An 18,951-nucleotide genomic window follows, 5' to 3' on the forward strand; every position below is an offset into this window, starting at 1 on the left:
TCACCCTGGCTGATCTAATTACTGCGTCTGCCTCAATCTACACGACCAGAGGATAAATGATCAGAATTATGTCACTTGCCCCATAGTGTCGATTGGTAATGTGTAATGTTGTTCTGCTGTCTAAGTAAGGTTCTGTCCTGTTGTGAGCTTGACATCAGTCGTGGAAACTGGACGGTATTCTAACGGGTCGTGTCTATGAGTATTTGGATGGACAAGGGCTGATTAGGGATAGTCAGCGCAGTTTGGTGCCCTGTAGGTCGTGTCTAATGAATATGATAGCGTTCGAAGGGGAATTTACTAGGAACGTTGATGAAGGCAAGGAAATTGATGTTGTGTGCATGGACTTTAGCAAGATATTTGACAAGGTCCGGCATGGCATGCTGGTCAATAAAGTTCAGTGGCTTGGCATTCAATGAGAGATAGTAAATTGTACTAAATATTGGCTTTGCGTGAGAAGTGAGAGAGTGATTGCCTCTCTGACTGGAGGCCTACAACTACTGGAGTGCCAAAGGGATCGGTGCCGGTTCCGCTGTTGTTTGACGTCTATATCATTGATCGAGATGATAATGTAGCTAACTGGATCCGCACATTTGCGGATGACTCCAATATTGTGGGTGCAGTGGACAACCAGGAAGACTATTGGATTACAGGAGGATCTGGACCAGTTGTACAACGGGTAGGTGGATTTTAATGCAGACAAGTGCGAGGTGCTGCACTTCAGTAGGACCAACCAGGGTACGAGTTACACAGTGAAAGGTACACTGGGGTGTTCGGTGGAACAAAAGGATCTGGCAGTACAGGTCCATAATTTATTTAAGTGGCAGCAGAGGTGTAGGGGTCGAAATGAAAGCACGCTGGCTTTCATAAATCAGAGTACTGATTACAGGAGTCAGGATGTAATGTTGAAATTGTACAAGACGCCATTGAGGCCTAACTGGGAGTATTGTGTGCAGGTTTGGTCAACTACTAAAAAAAAAAGCTATAAATGAGGTTGAAGCAGTCCAGGAGAAATTTACAAGGACCTTGTCGGATCTGGAGGACCTGAGTTTTAAGCAAAGATTGGATAGGTTCGCACTTTAATTCTTGGAGCGTAGAAAATAGAGGGGGATTTGACAGAGGTATAATAAATAATGAGGGGTACATATAGGATAAATACAAGCAGGAGTTTTCCACTGAGCAACACACACACACAATGCTGGAGGAACTCAGCAGGCCAGGCAACATCTATAGAAAAGTGTAAACTGTCGACGTTTCTGGCCGAGACCCTTCATCAGGACTGAGCCTGAAATGTTTATTCTTTTCGACAAATGCGGCCTCACCTGTTGAGTTCCAGTAACATTGTGTGCGTGTTGCTTTGACTTCCAGCAGCTGCAGATTTCCTCGTGTTTCTTTTTCCACTGAGGTTGGGTGAGACTACAGTCAATGGTAATGGGCGAAGTACGGAAGTTGAAAAAGCTGAAGAGGAAAATGAGGGGAAACTTTTTCGCTCACTGGATGGTGAGAATGTAGAACGAGCTGCTACCGCACTTAATGCATGCGAGCTCGTTTTCAACGTTTCAGAGAAGGTTGGGTAGGTACATGGATGGCAGGGGCATGGACGGCTGTGGTCCGAGGCAGGTCGATGCGAGTAGTCTGTTTTTTTTTTCACAGAATAGATAGGCCGAAGAGACTGTTTCTGTGTTGTACTTTTCTATGACTCTGTGAATCTATGTCTCGTTATTGGAAATGAAACCCACATCCAACTTCCATTAGTTCCCACTCACTCCGCCCTCTGAACGAAGAAGTTTCCCCTTACATTCACCTTAAATATTTCATCTTTCACGTCACACATAACCCATGACCTCTAGTTCCAGTCACACCCAACCTAAGTGGAAAAAGCCTGCTTGCATTAACCCTGTCTATACCCTCAGAAATTTATGTACAGTACCTCTGCACTATTCCCGGATTCCCTACGCCACAACAGGGGTTTCCTACGCCCAGTACAGGTCTCCGTATCCCACGCTGCGAAATCTTTCCTTGAAGTTAACTGTTTCGTAATCTCTCTCTCTCTCTCTCTCTCTCTCTCTCTCTCTCTCTCTCTCTCTCTCTCCCTCTCTCTCTCTCTCTCTCAGTTTGCGACTGTCACCAGCAATTTGGTCTGCACTCCCTTAAATATTTTAAAATTGGAAATCATTCCCTTCTAGTTCCCATTTCCCTACGGCACAACTCCCTGGGTGGTTCTAATTTCCAATCAATGCGTCACTCCCTCCCTGACAACCAGGTTAACTGCGGTGAAGATTGTCAGTTTCTCCGTCTCTCCCTCCCCGACGGCCATTCCAAGAACAGTGAGGACGTCCATCTCAAGTTCGTGCGTCACTCTTTCAGTAGCACCCATTTCAAAACACCTATCACTCTCTACATGGGCACAATTTCTGGCCATTTGGATTGGGCGTCAGTTAAGAAAGATATATTTCACAAATGTTTCAGGCACAGTGTGAATCAACAACCCGCTGGTCAACCGAGGGCGAAGGGGCGAATTCTGGTAGCAAGAATTGCCCGGATGGAAATGCTATAATCAGATAATGCTAGTGTTAATAAATGAGTAGTCATAAACACCTCTGAATTGCACATGGCCGAAAGGGTTTGGTTTGTTTTCAGAAGAAAGAATGAAATTACGTGTCTTGTAAAATGGAGTCATATAAAACTACAGCACAGAACAGGCCCTTTAGTCCATCTAGTCATTACCAAAACTAATTAAACTGCCTACTCCCACCGACCTGCACCGGAGCCATAACCCTCCATATCCCTACCATCCAGGCACCTATCCAAACTTCGATTGAACGTTGATATGGAGGTAGCATACACCATTTGCTGTCACGACCCTCTGAGTGAAAAGGTTTCTTTAAACCATGATTTCTGATTGTAGTCCTACCGAGCCTTAATAGAAAAAGGCTGCTTGCATTTACCCCTATCTAAACCCCTCATCATTTCCTGTACCTCTATCAAATCCCCTCCCAGTCTTCCATGTTCTAAAGAATCCAGTCTTATTCAGCTCGATCATTTCCTATAACTCAGGTGCCGAAGACCCGGCAGCATCTTTGTATTGTTCCTGTGTACTCTTTCAACGTTGTTTACACCTTCCCTGTAGGAAGGTGACCAAAACTACAGACAATTCTCCAAACTAGTCTTCAACATCGCATTATACAAGTTCAACTTAACATCGCATCTCCTGTACTCAATACATTGATTTATTAATGGCAAAGTGCCAAAAGCTTTCTTTACGACCCTATCTAACTGTGGCACCAATTATCAATGGATTATGCACTTGTGTCCCCAGATCCCTTTGTTCTATCATAGACCTCAGTGCCCTATCAGTCACCGTGTAAGACCTACCCTGGTTGGTTCCTCAGAATTGCAAAATATTGCACTTATCTGCATTAAATTCGATCGGTCATTTTTCAGCCATCTTTTTAGCTGCTGCAGATCCTTCTGCAGGCCATGATAACCGTCCTCACTGTCTACTACACTCGCAAACTTGGTGTTATCCGTATATATGCTCATCAGTTAATCACATTATCCTCTAGATCATTGATATAGATGATAAACAACAAAGGACCAAGCACCGACCCTGCGGCACCCCACGTCACAGGATCAACCCTACTCTTGAACGCCGAATGCTGAATGCATCCTGCATGCCGAGCGAGTGAACCTTCTTGACCAGCCTCCCTTGCGGGACCTTGTTAAATCCCTTACAAATGTCCATGTAGACAATGTCCACAGCCTTGCCTTCATCCTCTTTCCTGCTAACTCCCTTGAAAAACCCTATGTGATTGGTTAGACATGACCTACTATGCACAAAGCCATAGTGACTATCCTTATCAAGACACAATCTGCAGATACTGGAAATCCAAACAGCACGCACAAAATGTTGCAGAAACTCAGAAGAGGGCCGCACCTATGCAATAGAGTTTTGTCGGTGTTTCGTGCCGAGACACTTCATCAGGACTGGTCAGTCAACCTTTATCCAAATACTTATATATCCGGTCCCTTAGAATAGCTTCCAATAACTTTGCCACAACTGTTGTCAGAGTCATCGGCCTGTAATTTCCTCGTTTGTATTTACAGACCTTTTAGAACACGGGAACAACATTAGTTATTCTCCAACCCTCACCTGTCGCTAAGGATGTTTTGAATATCTCTGCTAGGGCCCTATCAATTTCCGCACTTGCCTTCTGCAGGATCCGAAGAAACACCTTGTTTGACCCGAAGGATTTATCCACCCTGATCTGCCTCTGGGTCCCAAACACCTCCTCCTCTGTAATCTGTTCATGATCCATGAGATTGATGCCGCTTTAGCTCATTTCTATAGACTCTGTATCCGTGTCCAGATGGAATGCAGATGCAAATAATTCATTTAAGGTCTTCGCCATCTGTTTTGGCTCCGCAGATGGATTATTATTCGGGTCTTCCAGAGGACCAGTTTTATCCCTTGCGATCCTCCTGCTCTGAACATGTCTGTGGAATCCCCAAGGATTCTCCTCCACCTTCTCTACTAGAGGAATTTCTGCCATATTTTAGCCTCCCTGGATTCTTTCTTGAGCGTTCTCCTGCACATGTTACCATATAGTATAGACCTCATATGATCCTACTTGCCATCATCTCTTTTGCTCCTCCTTCTTTCTTTTAACCAACGTCTCAATATCTCTTGCAAATCAAAGTTCTACACCTGTTAACCTTACCTTTTATTCTGATATGCACTTGCAGGCTCTGTACTCTCAAAATGTCCGTTTTGAAAGCCTCACATCTTCCAACTACATGTTTTTCTCGAAAGCAACTTGTCGCAATCCACACTTGCCAGATCCTTTCAGTTACCATCAAAATTGCTTTATTCTCAAATTTAGAATTTCAACCCCCGGGTCAGACCTAACCTTTTGCATAGCTGGATACGTATGGGAGTGCGAAGCGCAGAATCAAATACCGCTGTGATGATTGTACGCTCTGGTATTAATTGTTTGGCGACAATAAAGTATAAAGTATATTATAAGCATCGTGGTCACTGGGTGCAAAGTGTCCCTAGACACTAATTTCTGTCGTCTGCCCTGCCTTATTCCTTAATAGCAGATTCAATATGTCACACTCGCTCTTTGGGACTTCTGCGTACCGATGAAGGAAAGGATTCTTCGCCACTTTTGGCAAACTCTATCCCACCTAGTTCGTTTACAGTGGGGGGATTCCCAATCATTATGCGGGAAGTTAAAATCACCTACTATAACCTCAAGAAGTTCCTTGCAGCAGTCTGCGATGTTACAAATTTGTTCCTCTAAATCCTATGGACCGTCTGTAATAGAGCCCGTCTACCGAGGCCATAACTTTCTTATTTCTCAGTTCGACACATATCGCCTCACTAGTCGAGTTCTACAGTCTGTCCCGACGGAGCACTGCCGTGACATTTTCTCTGAAAGGTAACACTACCCCACCTATATTAATCCTCCCCGCTTTGTCACGTCTTAAAAATGGTTCCCTGAAATAGCTGTGACAGGTGTGGAGTGTTTCAGCTGAAACTCGCCTGCGCCGGACAGCCCCGTACACACACAGGGTGGAGATCTCAACCCGGCGGAATCAAATTCACAGCCCGGGACTGGCTGATTATAATAAATAAATAAATCATTATATGATAAATTTATAGAATGAAACTCCGCCCCGCTGGCTGCGTCAGAGGACTAAAGAGGAAAAGAAGAGATCTGCACGGAAATCCAGACAGAAACTACTTGCGACAGCGAGGGAACGTTCACACAGCCTCTGCAGTTCTGTCTGTGTTTGCTGCATTTGTCGTTGTCCCCTCTCCTCCTGCTGACCGACCTGTACTAAGCTGGTGAGGACCAGAACTGCGACAATCCTCATTTACCCCGGCTCATCCGGACCAGTCTGTCCGTAATCAACGACTGACGCGCTATAACCGAATAGCCCCGGGAGCGGCAGCACAGACTGAAGTTTCGGTGCACGGTCGGCACATTTGTCACCCCGGACAGCACTGAACACCGTCCGGTTTCAACATCAGAGGTAAATGCTGTCTCCGATTCTGCAAAACAGTGAGCGTTTTCAGCGGGACTCGGCTTTTGTCGGGATCGGGAGGGAACACAAGGGGAGAAGGAAGCTCTGAAATGTTCAAATTAATGAATTAATAATTGACCAAATGCATTAAAAGAAACGTCGTAGTTACCTTTCGTCATACACATTTTCTAGGGCGGTTTCTACTGAGTCAGTGCAGATGAAACTTGCGCACGGATAGTGATATTTAAAATGTCCCACGGGGCAGGGCAGGGTCCCTTCTCCGATCTCTCTCTCTCTCTCATTCTCTCTCTCTCTCTCGCTCTCTCTCTCTCTCACACACACACACACACGCACACACACACAATTAAAACTAACCACTCAGAATAACAGGGCGACCGTGAGATTTTACTGTTTTACTGTTCGGGAAGTGACAGTGGAGAATGCCACAGAGCAATTTATTTAATTGAATCGCAAAATACGATATTAAAACTACAAATGATGGAAGCTTGGAGTAAAACTAAATGCTGGAATCTCACAAAGACTGGTAGCAATCGTAACAAGTATTCCGTAAGATTGCAGACACTGGGGAACTTTCTTTTCTATATCGCCGGGTGTTTGTTATTTCTTTTCTGTAACAGAAATAATTAAATACCACATTAAACCTACTTTGTGCAGAGCTGCAGTGGAGTGTTGAACTGGTTTGTTTGGGATCCGCCCGGTGGACAGGCAGCCGCTTGCCCACAGAAAATTCGCGCTGTGAGTCTCACAGAACAGCAACACCGGCCCCTCCCCGGCAGCTACTAAATATCTGCCGCTGGACTGGTTGGAATGAAGTTAGCATAAAACAACTTGAAAAAATATCGACACGGAGACAGAACATTCTTGGTGAATTGAGGTGAGACGAATTCAGCTTCTGATATTTATTCCCGATCACTTTTTCCAATCAGCACGTTATGTGATCAGGGAATCATCAGCTCTATTGTAACCCTCCTCTGGTGGTGATGGTGTTAAGTGATCCTGCAGTTTTCCATCTGCATGTGTGAGATTTTCCACAATTGACGTCAAGGTTAAAAACAGTTCTCGAACCAGGGGTTATGATTTCAAAGCCAGCATGCGAAAAGCTGTTTAGCCAACACGGGTTCGGTTTCCAAACTTGTCTCTGCAGATAAGTACATGTTCTTTCCTCTTTGTGACTGTGCTTATTGTGAGTGTTTCGAGCTGATCTCCTGAACGTCATGTAGAAGCAAAGACTTTGATTTTGCTTGAGGGCTCGATACATAGAAAACAGTCGGGGGTGGGGAGACAGTTACAGAAAGCGGCAGGTGGTCTTGCAAAACGAAAACCATGATTTCACTGTGTGGGTCAGAAAGTTCGATGGGCTGAGTGGCCAATTTCTGCGTGGTATGTTCACAACAAAAGCTCTGACGACAGTTAACGTAAATCCATTTAATTCGAACGGACCATAACACATGTAAATTACCTGCCGCCGAGTCAAAGCCGAACATTGCAGTAATTCTATCATCCAGGCCGCTGACACAGATGATAAGCAACAACGGACCCAGCACCGATCCCTGCGGCATCCCACTCCTCACTGGTCTCCAGTCAGAGGGTCAAACCATCTTTTAGCATTTGCTGGCTTCTCCCGTTCACCACATCCAGCATTTGCAAGCCCCTGAACCTCAGACCACAAGACAGAGGAGCAGCATTAGACCATTCAGCCCATCGAGTCCGCTCCGCTATTCCATCATGGATGATCGCGGATTCCACTCAACCCCATGCACCTGCCTTCTCTCTAGATCCCTTAATGCCCAGACTGATCAGGGAACGATCAACTTCCACCTTAACTATACGCACGGACTTGGCATTTGCTGGCTTCTGCTGCAAAACCGATGTCGAAGCCAATTTATCACCACATCTAGCATTTCCAACCCCTAAGACACAGGAGCAGAATAAGGCCATTCAGCCCATCGGGCCTTCTGCCCCACACAGTGAAATCATGGTTTTCGTTTTGGATCTGGCCCAGCCGAATGAGACTGAGTCACCCGGCCTCGGGTTACCGGCAGCCCGGTCATGGCATTAGGTAGCTCTGGAACCACAGTATATTTTTGAACAGGATTGGCGAGGATGTGGTGGTCCGATCTACGACAATCGAGCATGGCTTTAATTTTAGACTAGGGCTGGATTAGACAATCTGTGACCTGGAAGAATGGGCAGTGCGTGACTTGGCTGAATGATTTTTTTTCACCTTCTGTCCGTCCGTCTGTATTGATTGTCAGTAAGGTGGAGACTTTATTTCCGATCGGCACACATTGTGGTGTTCCGGTGAGGAAATCGAGGATCCAGTTGCAGAGGGAGGTAGAAAGACCCAGAGGTTTGAGCTTCTTGATCAGAAATTGTAGGAATAATTGCGTTACTCGTTGAGATACGGCCGATAAACTGCATTCTGATGTAAGTACTCGCATTGTCAAAGTAATACAAAGCCGCGTGACGAGCTCATGAGATCACAACGTGACCTACTGTGGATACAGGCAAAATGCAATGGACCTCTTTGCTGAGGGAGGAGCTAATTCTAGCCATAGCAAACCTCTCAAAGATTTCACCGCAATAGCTTGTGTTATAAATTATAGTCTGCAATACAGCTGACGCCACTCTTCTTGGGCACGGGTATGATTGTTGCCCTTTTGACGCAGGTGTGAACTGCCAGCTGTAGAAATGAGAGATTGAAAATGTACTTAAACACACCCGCCAGTTCGTTGGCACGGCTCTCAGAATCCTACCAGGTACCTCACGGGTTCTGTCGGCTTGCCAATGTTCACCATCTTGGAAGGCTGTTTGACATCGGCCTGTAAGACAGATATCAGATACTGCAGGGATCCTCACATCTGTACTTATAATCTGGCTTTCAAAGCGTTCATGAAACTTGTTAAACTCATCCGGGAGTGAAGCACCACTGGCATTTATGATATCAGATTTTGCTTTGAATGAAGTAATAGAATGCAGACACTACATAAATTGCTGGCAAGACAGCATCTATGGAAAAGAATAAACAGAGGGAGTTTCGAGGCTAGTGACATTTGAAGTTTTCCGTTCCTCCAGAACCATCTGAGAATCAATTCATTCTGGAAAGATCATTACCAATGCTTCTACAATCTCTTCAGCCAGCTCTTTCAGACCCTGAACTGTATACCATGCGGTCCAGTTGAGGTAGCTACCTTTAGACTTCTCAGATTCCCAAGAACATTCTCCATATTAATGCAGTTTGATGCACCTCTGCCCCCGACACATTTCCAGCTTCCGGTATACTGAGAGTGTAGTAGTGGAGACTGGTGCAAAATGTTAATTCAGTTCATCCGCATTTTCCGTGTTCCGCATTATTACATCCCCACCATATTTTTTCAGCGGTCTGATGTACACTTTCGCCTCTCTTTTACACCTGATGTTGCAAAAGAAGCTTTTGACATCATCTTTAATATTATTGGCTAGCTTACCTTCGTATCCTATCTTTGCCTACATAATTACTCTTTTTCTAATTGGCTTCTGCTGTTTTTAAAAGCTTCCCCATCATCTAATTTCGCACCAAATTTTGCTCGATTATATGCCCTCTCTTTGAATTTATGTTGACTTTGACTTCTCTTGTTAGTCAAGCTTGTGTCATTATGTCTTCAGAATAAGAACATAAGAGCAGAAGAAATAGGAACAGGAGTAGGCCACACGGCCCATCGAGCCTGCCCCGCTATTCAATAAGATCATGGCTGATCAGTCCATAAACTCAGCTCCATCTACCTACCTTTTCTCCATAACCCAAAATCGATCTAACTGTATTTTAAATATATTTAGTGAAGACGTCTGAACTGCTTCCCTTGCAGAGAATTCCACAGATTCACCACTCTCTGGGAAAAGCAGTTTGTCCTCATCTCTTCTCTCCTGAATCTTGAGGAATGTCCCCCTCTTTGAGATGTATATATCCTGCGCCTTCTGAATTTATTCCCTGCATTCCAGCCACTGCTGCTGTGTCATCATCTCTGCCAGTGCGAATATGTAATCCTTCTGGCCAACCCCTCTCTCATGCCTCTGTATTTCCCTTTATTCCACTGTAAGCATCTTCTCTTAGCTTTTCATTCTCAAATTCCAGGGTGAATTCGATCATATTATGTTCAATTGTCCCTAAGGGTTCTTTTAACTTGAGGTTTCCAATCAATTCTGGTTCATTGCACAACACCCAATGAGGAATAGCTTATCCCCTTCGAGGCGCACCCACGAGATGCTCTAAAAAGCCATCCCGTAGGCATTCTAGAAGTTCTCCCTACTGGAATTTAGCACCAACCTTATTTTTCCAATCTATCTGCAGATTGAAATCGCCCCCTGACTATCGTAACTTCGTATTTTTGGCATGCATTTTCTATCTCCCGCTGCAATTTGTGGTCCACAACGGAATCAGTTCAGTTGGCCATTGCATAAATAATTCATTTGGCTCGGCACAAAATTGCAGTCTGTTAGGCCGGATGCTGTGCAGTACTGCTCTCCATGGTCGAGAAGTTTCGGGGTAACAATGGTGAAAGGAGTCAGTGGGTACAACAGGTCCGCTGGAGCCTAATGTGGGAAATGTGAGATCACCCACTTCTGTAGGAGAAATGGAAATGCTGATTATATTTAAATGATGATGGACTGAGGTGCAGTAGCTAGGGAAGGTGGTCAAAGGTGCATTGTATTTATGGTAAGGGTTATTAGGGACAGGCTGATCCAAATCTGACACTTCCCTGATTTCTCTCTGTCTCCATCTCTGGTAACAGACTGTCAGCCGTCATCTTGTATAAACCTACAGATTTCCATGGTTATGCCGAGAATGCCCTTCGCTCCCTATCCCCTGTTAAATGGCTCCTACCTTGTCCCAGTTTCTTCTCCTCCACCGCGTCTGTTGCGAGGAAGCGGCTTTCCACGTCAAGACATCAGAAAACGTTGCGACCTCTCCCGCACCTCCATTATTTCCCGTACATCCGCGCTCAACCTGTTTTCTCGCTGCCGTAATACTGATAGTTCGTCTTGTCCGTTCCTACCATCTCTGCAAATTCCGCCATCTCCAAAGCGATCTTACTACTAAACATATCTTTCCCACCCCAGCACCCTGTTTCCACAGCAATCGCTCCCTCCGCGATTGTCCTGATTATTCGACCCTCCCGACTCCAGTCCCTTATCCCTGCAAGTGGCGCAAGTGATAGAACCACCCCTCCCCATATCCCCTCGCCTCCATTCAGGGCCTCAAACAGTCCTGCCAGGTGAGGAAACACCTCTGAATCCGCTGCCGTCCAACATTCTGTCTGGTGCTAGAACTGCCCCTGCAACCACCCCTCCCCATATCCCCTCGCCTCCATTCAGGCCTCAAACAGTCCTGCCGGGTGAGGCAACACCTCTGAATCCGCTGCCGTCCAACATTCTGTCTGGTGCTCCTGACATTGGTGAGAACCGTCGTAAATTGCGAGCCGTTTCGTTGAACACTTCTGCATAATCCGCCACAAGTTGGATTTCCTCGCGGACTAACAATTTAATTGCGATTCCCATTCCCATCCCAACGTCTCGAACCATAGTCTCTTCTTGTGCTTATTGTAATAGTTGCTGTGTATAACCTAGTCCAGCTCCACTTTCCCATGAGGAGCACTGCCTTGTATTCCATCCGGACAAACTTCAACCTAATAGCGGGTCTTCCTACTGGCCTAACATTTTAACTCCGATTGGCATTCCCGTTCCCACGTCTCGATTCTTAGCCTTTTGTAGTATTTATTGTAATAGTTATTGCGCATAAATCGGGTCATCTCTTACACCTCCCTCCCCATTCTCGTGTTGAAAAACACCTTATGTTCCCTCTGGTATGATGGTATGAATACTGATTTCTCCTTCCGATAAATAAATTTCCACTCTTTCTATTCCCCATTCTGATCCTTCACTTCTGCTCACCAGCCTATAACTTCCCCTTGTTCCCATTCTCCTTCTTTTTCTCCTATTGACAACACCCCTCTTTCCAGATTCCTTCTTCTGCAGCCCTTGACCTTTCCATTACTTGACTTCATCTATCACCCTCCAGCTGGCCGTTTCCCCATCCCGCATTTTGATTCAGATATCTTCTACCTTACTTCTCAGTGCCAAAGAAGGTTTATGGCCTGAATCGTCAACAGTTTCTTCTTTTCCTTTCTGCCCACCTGTTGAGATCCTCCAAAATGGTATGTCCATTGTTTTGCACTTCCAGCATCTGCAAACTTCCTCGTCTTGAAGTGTGATAATTACTGTAACAGTTGTTTGAGTTTTGTGGAGATTGTACCTGGAATAATGTGCTCCCCATACTAACACGGGTTATACAGACCAAAGAACAAACTGCCGGAGGAACTCAGTGGGTCGGACAACATCTGTGGAGGAAAATGGACCGTCAACATTTCGGGCCGAGACCCTCCCTCTGGACTGAGAGTGGACGGGAAATAGTCCGAGAAAAGAGGTGAGGGGTGGGGATGGGGCAAGAGCTGGGGAGTGAGAGGTGGATCCAGGTGATGGGGGGAGGTGGGAAGGTGGAAATAGTGACAGGAATGGGAGGTGAGTGGTTGGGGCAACACGGGGCTGCAGAAGATAGTATTTAATACCATGGAGGATTATCTAAGAGGTTAGAGAGTATCTGTTTTAGAGGTTCAGCAGACTGATTCCTGGAGGACGATGAAGATCATTGATCGTCTTCGCATAAAACAGAGGTCGGCAGATGTGTGGAGACCGAAGGGATCGGGGAAATGGTGATCAGACAGGAACATGTGGCTAAGACTGAAGAGAAACCGCCATCTTGTTGATGGTCTGAGGGGCGGAATGGCCACCTCTTACCATTCAGTCCCTCATACTTGATGTTTCAGTGTTCCTGTCCTGTGAAGTCCCGGAGGAATGTTAATAGAAATTTGTGTTTGTAAGTATAGAAGTGATTTGAATGAAAACAGCACAATTCCAGTTTGGGTCTGAATTGTGTATTGGACCGGGATGGGAATCGAACCTCTAACAAGATCCCGCACGGCAGATGAACTGGAAGGTTAGGTCACGTGGGATTCACGGGGCGGTAGCGAGGTGGATTCAGACCGGGCTCGATGACAGCAAGCAGAGTGTGATGATTGAAGATGTATTTTGTGAAGGAAGGCTTCTGACGAGTCAGATGTGTGGGTCAGTGGCGAGACCTCGTTAATTTGTTACTCATGCCATTGATTTGCATATGAATGTACATGGCACGATTAGCAAGTTTGATACTAAATTTGGGAGTCTGGTTGATATTGCAAGAGGTTGCAATGAATTTCAAAGGGATCTTGGTCAGTTATGGATCTGGGCCTAGAAATGGAAAATAGATTTCAACTTGAACAAGGGAGCGTTGGTGCACTTGTCAGACCAGGGTGGGACTGATGTAGTGAATGGGAGGGAACGGAATGTTGTGGAACGGATTGAGAAACAAAAAAAATCATTATTGCGCAACGCAGAATACAATACAGATAGAAAATAGATACATGGTTCCTACACACAGGCTCAGCTCTGTAACAGGGTCTTCCATCTGAAATATTACCATACTGACTGCCTTGTTGAATAATTCCAGCAGTTTGTTTTATTTATGTTAAAGATGTTTCTCAACTTGCTGTTTTAGATGTATGGCGTGCCTGCATTGTGTTTAACAAGGTGTCATGTAACTATCTGATAGTAACCAGGTGACATGCTCAAAGATATATTGACCGGCGTTTAGGCGATAATAATCATCTTAAAATCCCGCCGGAGAACGTATAGCGGTACAGGACAAGATGTCACGATGCTATGGGTAAGGTTGCATTGTTCAGGATGTCAGAGTGTTTCTATATAGACTCAAATCTTATATTGCCATAGGTGTCAATGCCAGGCGACGTTAAACTGAAAGGAGACGGTGAGAATCAGGTATGACTGAGAAATCTGTATAATTCAGTGACGACAGGAATAGATGTTCCATTGTCAGCAGAAAGGTTTCACCCAACACTGCTGTAACAGCTGTCCATTACTCACCATAGCGCCACCAGTGGTAGGAGGACCAAAGCAGTGACCGCTGTCTGCTCAACCTGCCTTGTCATTCCGTTGACACATCGCTCCCGGACTAAGACACAAGATTGTTTCCTAAAAGGGAATTGCCTGCAGTATAGCGAGTAGACATCCCGGAGAAGCCCGGCATAGTACACAATCCATAGAGAGAGCGAAATTTGGTATTGTGTGACTGTGCAGCAGTTGACGGACTTCTACCGGGACAGGCTGAAGCAGGACATGGAAGGAGGGGTGCATGAAGTAAGCCTGACGTTAACGGCCGAGAATCAGTTCAGTTGTGTAGACTTAGTGTTCAATGGAAATATGACAGGAAGTTTCGGTTTGGGAAGACCGTTAAGATGTCAATGAGAACCGGGGCATTATCAGTGGGTGCCACAGGAGCTCGAGTATGTTCTGTTCTGGGTGGAGATAATTGTGTTACAATCTGTAATTGCAAACAGTGTGAATCGGGGAATACTGCCATGTTGTAATGTGTAATCATTGAATAAACCTCCACTGGAAAAGGCAAAGGAAAGGAAACAGGTGTCAGCCGGTAATCCGATGTCATGTTGGACACTGGCGGACTGAGGAGATGATTTACATCATCATTTCTGCAACTTCTCTGCAACTAATCACTCTGCTATAAAACCCTTCCAGACTTCTTTCTTCATTTGTGATCGCTATTTTCTGACTTCTGTTTTACACCGTCAAATCTGGTGAGGAATGATTTATGGATTTGGAGGCACGTCAATGAAACGAGTCACAGACCATCCAGGATCTCATTGACTGGTGGACCAGGTTCACGGTGAATGTCTCTCCGTGTGCTCTGCACTCAGAATGTACAGTCCATGAACAGACAGGATCAGCACCCGTCCGGGTGACTGCTCAGTGTGATCCCATTACAGAGCACATCATTTACTTCTCATTCTCTGTGTGAATCTGTCAGTCCCCAATATGTTCACTGTTACTCTTCACAGACAATCTCTGATCTCGCTGATAATCCTCAGCACAGTCCACGGAACCTGAAATTCATGTGTGTCGGTGTTGTGTGATGGACACTGTGGAAGAGTGAGAGATGGGAATTAGGACAGAGAAACCGAGTGTTGTGGGATTGCAGCAAGAAAAGGTGCAAAGGACTCCAAATATCTCTCAATAATATTGCAATTAACTAAATTGTGACCGTGTGGATGAGAAGCTCTCTACATCGGTAAGCACATTGTGTCTGTGAAAACGGACCCTGGGACAGTGCATGGGCTCAAGCGATTTTAAAGTTTCATAATCGCAGACTGAGCTGAAACACACAACTGCACAATTAACAGAGGAGAGAGTGTAGTAAAGACAGACATCGTAAAAACTATTAATCTTAAAGCAGCCCATTTTCATCTGATTATTAGAAGCTCTTGGACGGAAACGTAAGGAGTCTTGGCCAAAACCGTGGTTCAGCCGCTCTCACTTCCAAGAAAAAGAAATCCACAGATGTTATTTTTTATATGGGACCAGAGACAGACGAATCAGGAAGATTACACAGTGCTCACGTTTCTGTCACCTCTGTATTTGTTTTTCTCGTCCAAATTCAGACAATAAAGCCCCTCAGTTTCCCTGCACCATGGATTTGGTACATCGCTACAAATTGCCTGCAAACTTGGTCCTCACTATTCTTTCTGTTATTTGCTAAGGAAACAGGCACGGCAATGGAATGCCCACACCTATTTCTAATAACTAAACAGATTCTCTTCCTGATTATTGAAGAACATCATTTCTACCGCTGTCACATTCTGTAAAGTAACTATTTCAACAATCAGTCTTTTCCTTCGCTCCCAATCTCGCCCGAATACGTTGAACAGAGAACTTGCACACTCCTAGCAGAGCCCTGACACAGTCGCACCTCACACTGTAAGATGACACGCACCATTGAATCCTTATTTTAGAAAGGATATACTGACATTTGAGATGGTTCAGAGAAGATTCACGAGAAATATTCCACGAATGAAAGGATTTCCGTATCAGGAAAGTCTGGCAGCTCTTGGGCTGTATTCCCTGGAATTCAGGAGAATGCGGGGTTGGGGGGGGGGGGGGTTGCGGAATCTCATAGAAAGACTCCGAATGTTAAAAGCCCTGAACAGATTAGATATGACAAAGTTACTTCCCATGGTAGGGGATTCTAGGACAAGAGGATTGAAAGACGTCCTTTTAGAACTGAGATGCAGAGGAATTAGTTGAGTCAGAGGGTGGTAATTCTGTGGAATTATTGCCACGAGCAGCTGTGGAGGCCAAGTCATTGCCTGTATTTAAGACCATAAGACCATAAGATAGAGGAGCAGAGTAGGCCATTCGGCCCAGCGAGTCTGCTCCGCCGTTCAATCATAGGCTGATCCAATTTTGCCAGTCATCTCCACTCTCCTGCTTTCACCCCCATATCCTTTGATGCCCTGGCTAATCAAGAGTCTATAAGGCAGAGATAGATAGGTTCTGGAAGAATTGGATCAGCCATGATTAGCCTATTTCTGCTCCTATAACTTAGGGTCTTATGGCACGGTTCTGCTACACTCTGAGACCCTTCACAACCCTGGCCGGATCCTGACACACTGGGAGACTCCACACAACCCTGGCAAGGTTCTGAGACACTGTATTTGCATGGTTTTATTTGCCACGGACTCAATCTGTAAATTTCGCATTCTCCATTTCGGTTTACACATTCTCCATATGTCTTCCCAAAACGTGTTGGTCGGTAAATTTTTCGCCACGAATTGCTACAATGCCATTACGCACGAGGATATTATCCGAGTGAGCGAAATCTTGATTAACAGGAAGAAAAGTGAGGAACAGGACTTGTGAATGCTTATTGAAATGACAAAGGGCCAGGTAACGATCTTGTCAGAATGGTCCTGACTGTTCCAGTCCCAGTGCAAATGTCACCTACAAATACCGCAGGCAATGAGGGTACAATCATAGAGAACTTTTAATTAGATCACATCTGAAGTGTGAAGAAAATTCTGATATATTTTCTCAAAAAGATGATACCCTACAGACAGGGAGATGATGTAATAAAGGATTTAGAAGTCGAGTTGGTGTATTGTGAGAGACTAAATGGGCTGAATGTTTAGAAGCCGGAAGGGACCCCATTAAAATGTTTATACAATGTGGAATCCCGCACTGGAACATGTCTACAAAATACTTCGCTGGGCAGTCTAGTCACTAGATAGCCTGCAAACGGTTTAGCAACAAAGTGAGGAAAAATCTCTTCACTCAGATGATAGAAACACTGTGGAACTATCTACCGTGGCAGGTACGCAAAAGTTCTGGCACAGAACTCATTTAAAACGATGACCCTTTTTTGGGAAATAAAATAATCCAAGGCTGTAGCAAGGGTGAGGAAATATAGAGAAGGCTTGACCCAAAAGAAGGGCAGCAGAAACAATTAGCGGTGAATGAAAACTTTAATAATAGAGTGTAAAATAACAAGCCACAAGGCCCACACAACAAGAGAGAACAAGAACTAAACACATCAGGCTACAAGGTAAACTTTAGGGAAGGAGAGTGAAAACTGGAGCAGCTGGTTGGAATCGGCCGGATCGATGAGTCATTCGCAATTGTGGGGTGACATAGGCAGAATAATGCTATTATCTGGGCGGGGAAAGGGAGGGGTCTGCACATCCCCAGAGGAAAGTGCAGACCTCATGGGAAGAGATAGGAAAACAAGTTGAGGAGGGAAATTCCATGCAAGCTTTCTGAAGGTTGTGTGGGTGAATGAAGCAAATTAACTCACCGCTGCCTCAGTGTATTTACATTTGTACTTCAATGCACGATGAGGTTGGGGTGGGAGGGGGGGTGTTCACTGAAATAGGCTACATTTTAAAAATAGCTTCAAGTATGAAGTGTAATGTATTTGATTTGTTTACATACTATAGGGGCCGTTGAGATCAGGAACCGGGTCTATGATTCCCTCTGCATGACGTGAGCAGAACATTCCTCTGGAGACTTGTATGGGCTCTGGGACGGGAAGGGTGTGGGGTGTGGTCCGTGGTCCGAAAATATGTGTAATGAGTGATTCCCTCTGTGATCATCTGGATTATAATCCAGAAAGGATAGGTCCCAGGAGATCGGACAGTGTGTAGCCCACTGGGGCTGTGCTCCAGGGGATTTGAAAGTGCTTGAACAGGCAAAGAGTGGATGAAATGTGCGTAGGGGTTTTCAGGATAATGTTTTTCTTCTCATAATAATTTCCTTATCATCTTATTAATGTTCCATCTCTTACAGAACACCAGGAATTGGAACGCTGATCTCCATCATGGATGAAGTCGCAGCGATAAGAGAAGATCTAGCGATGTCAACAAGGAAGGACAAGGGTGTGTTACCAATGTTTTAAATATATAATTGTTGCTCCTGACAATTGAGGAGCATCTGGCTTGTGAAAATGAATTTTTATAGAGAGGGTAAATAATCTGAACTGAGGGGAGGGGTAGAGCACAAATTACAGCTACAGGGGAAACAGGAACTTTCAAATAGTTGTCATTAATTGGGCTGTCCGATGCATGAACAGATACAGGGAGAAGGCAGGAGATTGGGGCTGAGGGGAAAATGGATCAGCCATGATGAAATGCTGGAGCAGAGCTGAGGGGTCAAATGGCCTAATTCTGCTCCTATATCTTAGGGTTCTATGTAATCCAGGAGACCACGCAAAATGAAATGATCGTGAATGGCAGGTCAGACACGTTAGTTGGGGCATGACAGCAATGAGATTAGCCAGAATAAGCAGCCAGTTAGTCTGACTTGAGAGCTTGGGACGATGTTAGAGTTGATTGCAAAGTATGAGCTCTCAGGGGTACAGAGGCACATGATAAAATAGGCCATAGTCAGCATGGTTTCCTTAAGGGT

The 18,951-nt window shown here is 45.1% G+C and overlaps 1 protein-coding gene across 1 annotated transcript in view; it reads left to right on the top strand.

The window, feature by feature from the left end:
- The first annotated feature begins 6,813 nt into the window (after positions 1 to 6,813).
- LOC140206809 (NACHT, LRR and PYD domains-containing protein 3-like) overlaps positions 6,814 to 18,951 on the top strand; it is a 36,379-nt gene continuing 24,241 nt past the window's right edge. Inside the window, exons 1-2 of the mRNA XM_072275042.1 lie at positions 6,814 to 6,925; positions 18,334 to 18,422. Of these exons, the coding sequence (XP_072131143.1) occupies positions 18,365 to 18,422 (58 nt within the window). The 5' untranslated portion in view covers positions 6,814 to 6,925; positions 18,334 to 18,364. The remainder of the gene's footprint in view (positions 6,926 to 18,333; positions 18,423 to 18,951) is intronic.

This window comes from Mobula birostris, chromosome 13, assembly GCF_030028105.1.
Source record: "Mobula birostris isolate sMobBir1 chromosome 13, sMobBir1.hap1, whole genome shotgun sequence".
NCBI lineage: Eukaryota > Metazoa > Chordata > Chondrichthyes > Myliobatiformes > Myliobatidae > Mobula > Mobula birostris.